At 35.1% G+C, this 12637-nt stretch overlaps 1 protein-coding gene across 1 annotated transcript in view; it reads left to right on the top strand.

Annotated features, from left to right (window-relative positions):
- The first annotated feature begins 344 nt into the window (after positions 1–344).
- LOC123549408 (fibropellin-1-like) overlaps positions 345–12637 on the top strand; it is a 59978-nt gene continuing 47685 nt past the window's right edge. The window contains exons 1-3 of the mRNA XM_053546708.1: positions 345–362; positions 3430–3521; positions 12295–12473. Of these exons, the coding sequence (XP_053402683.1) occupies positions 3477–3521; positions 12295–12473 (224 nt within the window). The 5' untranslated portion in view covers positions 345–362; positions 3430–3476. The remainder of the gene's footprint in view (positions 363–3429; positions 3522–12294; positions 12474–12637) is intronic.

Raw genomic sequence — 12637 nt, 5'->3', positions numbered from 1 at the left:
TAGTCTGTGTTCAGACCTTATGTTTTGTTCACAGGAGATAACTCCTGAGGCAATACAAATTTTGTATCATTATGTCCCTTTTATTCTCAAAACGTGATAATCGAGCCCAAAACTGATGAAGTCAAAATATATAAAAGAATATTTTTTCTAAAAAAAAAGATTATCTAGTCGGGAGCCAGACTGGAGAGTGTACTAATTTTTAAAAAAATTTTGACTATTTACAATATACCATTGGTTAACTACCCATATTGGGTTAACTACCACTACCAGTTATCGTTAAAGAAAACGATCCGTGGCAATTTAGAAACAGGAAGTTTTAAAAATAAAAATGCGATGATGTCATTAATCTAGATCTGTTGATGGTATGTAGGTATTTGATAATATTGTAATGCCTGGTGACCCATGTTTTTTGTTTTTGTTTTGTTGTTGTTTGGAGTCATTTAAAAGAGTTGTGTCTGCTGAACATGAATTCTAGCATAAAACTGCTGTTATTGTCACTATTCGGGGGTGTTTTCAGAAAACGTGCGTTAACAGAGAAATTCTCGCGCTAACGTGTTGTTATAACACCTTTTCATATATGCGCGTTCAATGGCAAAGCGTAAACGTATCAGGGGAGAACGGGATTGAATGTGCCGCGGGTTGGTTGTGCCACACGTGACTTTCCATCTTTATTGAAGAGCTGTGATGGCATTTGCAAATATGTTAAACGCGCCATTTTTCAAATATACTTCTTGGAAAGCACAAGCATTGTAAACAAAAGAAAAACGAAACTGTGTTTTAAAAACCAATTTGCCCCGCTATAAGTAAATTTTTGATGTTATTACACATCTGTGTTCTGGCAGTACGTTATTATGTATATTTATTGACATAAGATATATTATGAAAATCAGCATTTTAAGATGTGTGATTACAGAAATATTAAAAGGTTAAATGCCATGTAGTTTTAAAATGTTATACCATACCGTATTATAAGGGTGAACCCCAAAAATTGTACCCCGAATACTGTCACAACCTACCCTAGACGCGGGGCAGGTTGTGACATTTGACAGGCCACGTTTACACAAGTACACAAGCAGTATTCTTAAACTAAAGACTATATATCCGCTGTTGTTACATCTCATGTTTAAACGGAAATGTTATTTCATGTAAACATGGTCTTGATGTACTGATAAACTGAAACAGCGCCCGAGAAGAAGGCAAAATATGAAAAATGGCACATTCAACACGGGTGGTAAACGCGCAATCCAATTCCCGCCGGAAATACGCTTAAAATGGATTGCGCAACGTCCGGTGCTGGTGTTGCGCGTAAAAAAGACGAAATTGAGGTATGTGAAGTTATGATTTTGCTAAGTATGAGACAAGAATAAATTTTCTCGAAAAAAGCAAAATGCTATTCGACACAAATATGATAATACATCATATGTGTAAAATATCTGGTTTGTAATTTATGATTCGGCTCCATTATCACAAAAACTCAGGCGACACGAAGCGTGAAAAAAGTATGAAATCAACAAAAATGGGAGTTTCTGACCTCATATGCCTAATCTGAGGACATCTGATGCTTTTTATGAAAACTCAACTGTTATAAAGTAACGAATATCAAAATTATTTGCTTCAAATCCTGCTTACGGGGACATTATTGACAAAAAAATAATCGGGAATGGGGTTGCGCACCGGGAATGGAGTTGCTCGTATACATCATAATGTATATAATGTATACGCGCATCTCCATTCCCGGGGCGCAACCCCATTCCCGATTATTTTTGCCAATCTTTCCCCCAAAAGCAACATTTCATTCAAGTGTATGTAATATTCATGACTGTTTTACACGCGTTTGATCATTAGAAGCGTCACATTTCCAGAAAGAAGGCACAAGAGTTAGAAAATTTGCATTTTTCATGATTCCATGCTTTTTTGACAGCTCGAGCCAGTAAAGTTTTCGTGATAACAGGGCCGATTCTTAAATTATTAAGTTGGTATTTCACACGTATGATCTTTATTCATTTTTGTGTCGAATAGCATTTTGCTTTTTTCGAAAGCACTCGTAAATATGTCATTATTTACAAAAACAAAAACCCACCTACCTCGATTTTGTATATATTGATGCGCAACACCAGCACCGGAAGTCGCGCAACCCATTTTTAGCGCATTCCCAGTGGGAATTGGATTGCGCGTTTACCACCCGTATTCAACCCCGTTCTCCCCAAAAACGTATAATTCAAATGAAAATGACGTAGGCTAAACGTGAAAAACAACTTAAATTCTAGCATAAAACTGCTGTTATTGTCACTTTTCGGGGGTGTTTTAAGAAGACAGAAAACGTGCGTTAACAGAGAAACTCTCGCGCTCACGTGCTGTTATAACACCTTTTATATATGCGCGTTCAATGGCGAAGCGTAAACGTATTACGGCCCCAAAACGGATAATGCAAATTGAAATGACGTAAACGTGAAAAACAACTTAGATATTCCCGCGCATTCCAGGGAAATTTAATGACGTTGAGGTAGTGTATCCATTTATTAGTTTCTTTTCACGTTTTATGCTAGAATAGCGTTAGCGCATGTTCATTTCGTGTTATAACGTATTCGGATTCCCTCGGGATACGTTGGTACCCTCGCCCTACGGACTCGGGCACCAACCAATCCCTCGAGATTCTGCAGACGTTGTAACACGAATCCCTACTTAAGTAAATAAGATGACTTGATTCCTGTTGAAGTATCATTGACGACTATAAAGTAAAAAAAAAAAAAGAAAAAAAAAGAGCAATTCTATAACATATTTTTGTCATGTAATTTATATTTTTCTGTTTCAGTAGACTTCCTTATTAGTGGATCGGACACATTAATGTAATATATCTAATAAATTTACATCAAATCTGTAATAAATAAGATATTCTTCAATCACCCGTGTCATTTAAAAGGTACTGGGCACCAGATTTTGGCTAAAATGTTTTTTCTTTGAAGTTGAGGTTTGGTCATACAATGAACATTATAACATAAATATTTGTTTCTAAACTTTTGTTGAAAACGCTAAACCAAGAAAAAAAAGGGCTGAGTCGGGAATTGAACACAGGTTGCTTCAAAAAAAAAAATCTTCCATTTTTACCAAAACGAACACGTTCTTACGTACTTAAGAATCGCTTTATAATTTCGGTATTGTACATTCGGTACCCCATGACAGACGCTTTTCATTTCTGAATGGAAAAAATTGTAAAATAACTAATTTCCATGTGTTTCCATAAAATATATTCTCTACTTAAGAAATATAGCAATTTTATTTAATGTAATACGACCTGAAGGTCAGTCCCATTCAAGCGTCTAATATGCTTCATGTGTTTCAAAGTTTAACGGGTAGTTTTGCTATTTATAAAAAGCCTACACGCTTGGATTATCAATGCAGTACGTTTAAGTACACTTGTTAACTTTATAGATCATTAATCGTGAGCACCAAGATGTCAGTGCCTTAAAAAACATAAAATGGACAGAAAAAGGAAGGACTATAGACAAGGTCGTCACGAAGGGGTAAATATTTTTATTCTCTTAACTTTTATTTTTCTTTCACTGTTATTCTGTTACAGTATTACGCTTATATTAGTTTAGGGTTTTTGTATTTGAAAATCCTTTAAACAATTACAATATGACAAAACATTCACAGTTTAAATACCTTTCATAGACTTGTGTGTTTCATTGATTTGTGTGTTTCATTGATTTGTAACCAATGCAGCCGCTCTCAGCGTAGCGTGAACATTTATTGAACACAAAATAACGATGATAATAGCACTGCTTTCACAATACGAAGATTTAAAAAAAAAAAAAAAGACATTGAAAATTAGACAAGAACAGAAGTACAGTTTCTCAGTTCTTATTAAATGCTGATGTGTTAATGTAATACTGCTACAAAAATTGATTTATTTCAGACTTTCACGTTTGAGAAAATAAATCTATTCTACGTAACAAGTTCAGACAATTTTAACTTAGAAAATAAACATTTAAAGTCAAGTACTTCGTCTGTAACTGATTCTAACATCAACATAATTATATCCTATCTTGAATATTTGTTGCACATTGCACTATAATGAAAAACGAAACGAAACAAAATGCATTTAAACCTATGTGTAATAAAATGTGGTGAGAAGACCATTTCTCATAAATAAATGAATAAATAAATTCATAGAAAGTGAAACACAAAACATGATTAAATGTAGTCTTACAATGGATAGTTCGGACATTTTATTGTCTTTTACATCCCTGTACATTTGATTGTGTTCTCGTAAATAGAGTTCTCTAATGTTTAACGCGGCTTTTGTTTAATATTTTGTTTTATATATCTCTTTTGTAAAGTGTCAAAATATTATACATATAACGCATTAAATAGCTAAACTGAGGAATATCGAAACATCCGGCGAAACATCCGGATAGAGACAGACGGTGTGACGAAATTTCTTTTTATGCCCCCGGCATCTACTGATGCGGGAGGCTTATAGTGATTGTCCAGTCCGTTCTTCCGTTCGTTCGTTCGTCCGTCCGTCCGTACGAGGTTAACCAAATGGGACCGTTTCGTGTAGCATCAATACCCCTTACTAGAATGACTTGATATTAATGCAGATGTAACCTGTGACCATTCCTCATCTTCAGACATCACATGACCTGAGTTTGACCTTGAACTTGACCTCGTTTTGGACTTAGGTTGCTTTGTATCGTCAAGGATGCCACTGGGGGCATCACTCGTTTATTGAACGCAGCTCCTGGTTGTTTTTCGATTCTTAAAAGTTTACGAGAAAAGTGTTATAATTCGGTTCAACTTATTCGTCCAAAATGGCATCAAAATGTTTGAGATAAAATTGAAAAGTTCTTCATTGAATTTAAGATATAAGTAATAATGTATATTTAACCTTTATCACCCTGAACATGACTGATTCTTCCTTTGCGACCAGTGTATATCATAATCAGCCTGCACATCCATGCAGTCTTATCAAGATCTGCACTGTTCGCTATTTAGTCAGAAATACGTACTAGGTCGATACCTTCTGCAAATACCTCAGAGAATGTCTGATCACAGTCTGGGGAAGCCAGAATTACTGGCTAGGATTACTGCCTAGGTCATATAGATACAGCATGCCAGCTTCGCAAAACCAGTTCGTCTTTTTGTCAGCAGCTACTGGAGAGACCGTACTGGAGAAACTAATAACTGAATTATTTGAGCCGCACCATGAGAAAACCAACATAGTGCGTTTGCGACCAGCATGGATCCAGACCAGCCTGCGCATCCGCGCAGTCTGGTCAGGGTCCATGCTGTTCGCTTTCAAAGCCTATTGCAATTAGAGAAACCGTTAGCGGACAGAATGGATCCTGACCAGACTGCGCGGGTGCGCAGGCTGGTCTGGATCCATTCTGGTCGCAAAGCCACTATGTTGGTTTTCTCATGGTGCGGCTCATTCAAGGGCACACTAAGAAGTGAATGGCATTCTTTGGACATGTTTGTATTTGTTTTTTATTTTAAATAAATACATCATACTATCCTCTGTCAGATGGCAGAAAATGAATTAAAGAGTTCAAACATAAAACCGCCATTTGATGAATTTGCAGATATGTTTACCATAACACATTTTTGAAAAGAATATCGACATTATAAATCGAGTCGCGGTATTTCTTGACCATCAGCTTAGCATTTGATTGCAAGTCAAGTTTAGCCTTTGAAGGAAATTGCATATAAATGGCAGCCTGTTTCTTGAAGAATGGTCTATAAAAAGGGTATCACAGTTTTATAATTAACTAACCCATTCTTGTATTATATTATGTCACTTTTAAGCTAATAAGGAAGGGATCGGATGGTTGCTGTGTAACTCCGACAATCTTTTCTAAAATTTGTTAAATAATTTAGTATTTTACGGGACTCCCGCACTGCACACAGAATTTTAGCTCAGTTGAACTGCTGATGAGATGGTGAAATCTGCTCAAAGATAACAATAGAATTTTATCTTGTTATCTCCACCGAATCGTGATGCATAAATTTAGGGTAAGAAATTCCTAAGCGGCGGCGTATGCTCTAAGTTGAGATTTTCTGAAACTGAAGTGTCATTCGGGTCCTAATTCCATACATGCCATGATGCCAGGCAATACTAAATAAGTCTCAGAGTGAGCTGAGATTCACAGCGGCAATTTACTCCTAACGTAACTTGGAGGTATACACTTGACGGCACAGAGCGGTATGAGGATAAATGTTATGATAATGTAGGGTTAACGCTGGTGTTTGTTTTTCGTGTAACAACATCTGCCGAATCCCGAGACAGATTTTAAGATTATTTCACTAGTGGTAGGTGCAGATGGGGATATCCGGCTCGAGGGTAACTGTTTATGGCTGTTACCTGTTGAAATTACCAGAAATCCCAGTTTGGCGTGAAAGAAAACATACAGACATTCGTTTGAGACTGGTTTTAATTAAACTTAAAAATGCTCGAAACAGGCAGTAATTTGAAACCATATTTTTATTTCAAAAACTTGTGTTTATGTATGATTCTTTTCAACACTAAGCCGATATGTCTGTGTATTTTAACACTCATCACAATAGACAGATAGACAGATAGAAAATAGGGAGATAAGTAGGTATGAAAACAAATATACAAACTTAATCCACGTATATGCTATTTAGTGTAAATATTTCAAGTGAAAATATATAGTCACAAAATGTAGGTAAATTGCAATGACATAAAGGAACACTTATTGTCCGTAAGTATTGACCTGGCACTCATGAATATACCGTATATTTCCGTAAATTAATTTTCGGTGTCCGAACATAAATAACGATATAACTAAATATTACATATATAATTCCTAACTGGTATATTGTCACATGTGCAGGTAGTTGTGCGGACAAAGCGTTTACCTGCCAATATCTGGATTGTGGGTTCGAGTCCTACGTCTGACCATATCTTTTTTTCCCTCAAAGTTTATATGCAGACTGAATACTACTCATTTGATCAAATGTATCGTGATATTTATGGTTCATTTATTAAAAGTAATCATATTTACTCGTTGCAAAATTTGGAATAAAATTATTTTAAAACTATCTTAGATAAAAAGACAAATTACCTGTCACCAGCGTTCCAGAAAAAAAAATACAAGAGAAAAGAATTGAAATTCATGAAATATGATAAATTAAATAATATAAACGATAACATCACAATACATTAAATTGAAGGAAAAAAAACTCTACGTATGTGATTTCGAACCCGAGGTTACGAACGTGGAAGTCAGACACGTTACGTCTACACCACCGTGTCATCGATAAACGTTACATATTACTTTAGTAATGTAGATACTTTCGGGATACTAATATTCCGTAAATAAACGAAAACGCCCGAAATATTGGCGAAGATTAATGAGTGCCAGGTCAATACCTTCCTTTTGTGTTGAGGTGACCAGTGACCATATAGACAATATTTGCTAAAACCTAAAGGGCAAGTTTTCCAATAAATATGTCAATGTAAACTTTGACAAAAAGAAAACTTTGTGAAAGTAACACTATTGCGACGGTCTAAATTATCATGATATTCGTAAAGTATCTTGATGCTTTTTTATTAGGTTGAATTCTATAAATTTACAAACAGAAAGGAAATGCATTTTGATATTCTGCATTAAACTTGTATGTCTGTGCAGTATTTAGTCACGACCTGTGCTTACAGGTTATTCCTGTATATGGGCTGGTTTTGTTATAATAGTAAAATGCAATATACGCATTTGATGCAATGTATGAATGACGCTGCGTATTTTAATGGAGTGAAAATTTATGATATTTTGGGCTGTTTTTTTTTTTTTATTTGTTAAAAGATACCGTTTCACTAAAAACTTACTTTTGGCTCATTATTTCGTAAAATCTTAACATGCTGGACACGATTGATTCTGCCTTTGCGGCCAGTATAGATCATTGCCTAAACTAACTTGGCATTATGCGATTACAAGATACTTTCGCTAAATTCATATAATGAATTTGCCAGTTCGGTCAGCTGTCGTGTTTACGAGTTGGCGACATAGCGGAACGACAATGATGTTGACCGACAACAACACAAAACGAATGCGTTTGCTTGAAAATTCTATTACCCCAAAATTTCGATTTGATACCCACGCATGGGTGCCAGAAATGACTCATGATTGGAAAATGTGTCTCGGGTTTCCACTTTTTTCGTTGAAATGTAAATTTTAAGAATTTTAAACATAAAAACATAGTAAAACAAATCGCCTCTCAGATTCCTGCTTGATTCGACAAGCTGAAAAGCCTAAAGTCGGCTGATAATAATTGGAATGTTTTCTTAGATAGATCTACATGATTGTTGACTTTACAAATATAAAGAATTGGAAAAAAAAACTTGTCTATATTGTGTCAGTATAAATATAATTCTAATATGCTTGTCTCTGTTAAAACATAGTTACGCTAGAATGACGTCATGTTAACGTGCGGTGACGTCATGTTTTTGTTGCGGCCAAGAAAGAGCGCTAATATTTTACCTACTGATTTAGATTAACGGCATATTAGAATCAAAATAATTTATAGCAAAACCGTGTTTTAACACTAATTATACACTCGCACGGTGATACGTCGTACAAATAATTTCACTCGGGCTGCGCCCTCGTGATATTATTACGCCCGACATATAACCGCCTATCGTGCATAAATAGTGATAAAACACTCTTTTGCTATAAATTATTTCTAAAGTAACGTTAATCATTTTCTCAAAGAGGAAAAAAGCATTTAATAACTACCTGGCCTATTCAGCATCTTAAAAGTACCCGAGTCTCGAGTTACGTTTGTTTGTGTGTTCTGATTGTGTCGTTTTACCCTCGCTTACATTCTGTGTATTTTAGGGTGCGGCGTGATAAAGATGTGGTAATAAGTGCGTATAAAAATGCGGAGATATCGCTGTCTGGTAATATATACCTAACGTTTATATCCGCGGAATAAACATCAAAACCTCTATCAAGGGATATTGTCCAAAATAAATTTAAGTGCTTGATTTGGCATGCATTTTCTATAACTAAAACAATACAGTATGTTTTTCCCTGTAAACTATTTTATATTTCCTTAGATTAAAGTTTAAAGGAGATCCTTTGGTTACTTTTTCGAACTAAGAGAGTTTGTTTGATGGTTAAAGGGGTAAATTCTGAAGATAAAAAAAAACAAGGTCAGAAGTCAGGCAGGAAAATGCAAAGAATTGAAAATACTATTAATAACTATTGAAAGAGAATAACATACTTTTTTCACAAAACTAGCCAAGAAGATCACATTTCCTCATTTTGTATGTCCTCAACATCAAAAACGGAGTGAGGATGGGGGAAAAACAATGTCCCCTGTCTGAGCAGGCGTGCTAAAACAGAATTCCATCACGTGATCAAGACATTCATCCAGTTATTTGAAGACAGAGTGGTATCAAAACAATGATACTGTATTCAATATAAATAAAATGGCACACCATACAGAATTGATCAGGACCTTTTGGTGACCTTTATAAGCTGCATAATCTTCTAAATATAATAAAGAAGATATATACTACCGATTATTTCAGCGAATGCGTTAAATACCATATTTGATATTACTCATAACGGGTACGTGCGTAGAGAAGACTAAAGAATGCAATGCCTTTTTTTTCGAACGAGGAAGAAGACTGTAACCATTTAGGATTATTTGATTCGCCGACAGAGACAGATGTACGTCGAAATGGCGAGAATACGTTAAGAATATAGCAACTCCTTAAAACTGAACATACGACAGGTTACTGTAAATTAACAAGTTGACAATAGCTAAGTATGTCACGGTACTTAGGGCCTGTATTATCTTTATATATTTTATATATGTATGAATGAAATGCATGAGAAAGAGACTCGAATTAATTAAAATATCAATTCGATCTAAACCAATCCCAATCATTTTTGAAGTACCCGTAAACTACCTGCACGTCTCAAGTTACAGCTTTTTGTGTGGCTTTTATGGTTCTATAAATAGCATATTGTGAAATACCTAAAAATATACTGTTGTGAACTACTTAAAATGGTACAAGTCACGTTTTTAATGTATACATTTTGTCAGTTTTCTAGGGTACATTACAAAAGAGAAAAGGAGCGGTTATCGCTATCATGCTATTTGGTGATATTACCTCTTACTTTTATGGAGAAAAAAGACCCATCATGGTCAGAAACATAATTTTGTGGTCAAAAGAAGTTCGAATAAAAAAAAGACGTTTATTTTATGTTTATTTTGTGTTTTGGTTCGCCCAACAAACAAAAAACAATGGTGCAGAATTTGCGTGCGAATTATTGTAATTTCGTAACAGTAAGACCTGATTCCAGGACAGTTGTAACGAATACAAAATGTTATGATAGAACAAATCATATTTTTTTTCTTTTTGCTATGATAACAAGACCGTTACAGAATGTCCAAAATGGCGTTAAATGTGTACACATTTTTTGTTTGTTTAACAGCTGTATGTATGAAATTGCATCAGTTTTACCACAGACATTTATTTCTTTAATATATAGAGAAATATACATTGTGTGGGGGAGTGGGGACTAAAGTTATGCAGTAAAATGCTTCTTAGCTGTTATTTCTGACTCGCACAGGACAGCACCTTTGGCTACCTTCATTTTCTATTTTTACAGTCAAATTCAGTGAAGCCTTTCAACCTTAAAACGGGTAACATGCAAATAAATGTACAAGAAAACCGGGAAAATAAGGATGTTACTCTGTATGCACAGAATTAAAAAGAGGTCGTTTGACCCTTCTCGTGAGCAACAAGCAGAGATGCTCTCGGAAACTGACACATCTTTAAAAGTATAGAGATACTTAAAAAATATATAAATCAGTTATTAACCCTTATCAAGTTTGGCTGATTCTGCTCTTGCAACCTGCTATGATTACATCCGTGCAGTCTGATCAGAACCTGCGCTATCCGCCATTCAGTCAGTATAATCGTACACCAGATTTATACTGTCATTCAATTTCAACTTAATATACAGTCACAAATATTTTCAAAACTTGAAGTTTGCCAATATATGTAAATCTGTCAAATTTTAACAATTATCATTTTGCATGCGTTTTTGAACAGTGTGCTCTTAATAACATATTAAATTTTCAGTGCAACTGCAATATGTGATCATATATCTTTATTCATATGAACGCCTTTTCAAATAAGTCACTGAAGTAAATCAAAATGCATATCATCATGTAGATTTCAGTTCATTTTCCCCTGTGGCCTAAACAAATTCTTTTGTTTCCGGTAACATGCTCAAAAAATTAGGGTAGGTAAGTCGGATTTTTTTTTTTTTTTTTTTTTTTGACTTTTTTTTTTATTATGGGAGACTTTTCGGAAGTTATTTTTGTTTCAAAAAATGAATACAAATAAGGGGGTTATGCCTTTAGAGCATCAGTAAGTTGATTTCTAACATCACTGGCCATGTTTAAAGCATAAAAGGTGCAGTTTTGCAACTTTTTGGTAAAACGTTGAAAAAAAAATTCTCCAAGGCCATAAAAACATTTAGGGTCCGGCCAAACATTTAGGGTAGGTCGTGATACCAGAAACAAACATTTTTTACGCCTAATAATTCAGTTTCAATATCATATTATAAACAGATTTACTTTTAAAGAATAATTAGCTACCATACCGGGGTATTTTTTTCAGCACCTATTTTACAACCATTTCACGATCTTATTCTACCCGGCTTCTAAATTGACAGTAACGAATTCTTATGGTATACTAAATCAAAATACTATTATTCTCTCTTTCTGTGTTGAGATCTTTAAAAGTACTTCCGATTTATGTTATGAATCAGGTGAAAAAAGAAACGCTATAAAATTCAATCCATACAAACATGTTGTGTTTAGGCTTAGGGGTATTGTTATACTCTTTATTAACTACGTTACAAGGCGTAATTCGTTTATAACCACTATTAGAATAGTTTTTCGTTTGTTCAGGGTATTTTATTTCAAGTTCTTATATTACGTTTACAAATATTTGACAAGTGACGACCGTACCATTAGTGTTTTGATGACTGCACGAGCGTATAGAAAATACCGTCTAGCTTTACATTCGTCACTAAAATGATACTTGATCTATTTAGTTAATAAGTCCAATATTTTTTAATGGAATATGTGTTGTTTGTGTGTGTGTGCGTGCGTGCGTGCGTGCGTGCGTGCGCGCGCGTGTGTGTATAGAAAATGTAGTTTTTATGAAAGTTATTTGGTAGTGTTATGCAGATTTATGCCACCATCCAAAACATTGTTAATCTCAGTATTTCTGGTAAATTGCAGTACGGGGACCATGATCCATACCAAGGTGGTTACTATGGAAGAGATCCATACCAAGGTAGTTACTATGACAACGGATCCTATGCCCCTGACGTCTTCTGGCAAGGTGCTGGAATCAGATATCCATCTACGTACAGAGCTCCGTATGTCAAAGAGCCTCCATTTGGTGTATTTCAACCAAGGTAATATCCATAACAAAATAAATTGAATGAATTTGTTTTTATACGCCCGAAGGGACGTATTTTGTTATGACGCTGTTGTCCGTCCGTCCGTCCGTCCGTCTGTCCGTTAGCAATTTCGTGTCCGCACTGTAACTCTTGAACCTCTTGAAGGATTTCAAGGAAAC

Source organism: Mercenaria mercenaria, chromosome 6 (genome assembly GCF_021730395.1).
Source record: "Mercenaria mercenaria strain notata chromosome 6, MADL_Memer_1, whole genome shotgun sequence".
NCBI classification, from domain to species: Eukaryota; Metazoa; Mollusca; class Bivalvia; order Venerida; family Veneridae; genus Mercenaria; species Mercenaria mercenaria.
This window is presented reverse-complemented; position numbering and strand designations above follow the sequence as displayed.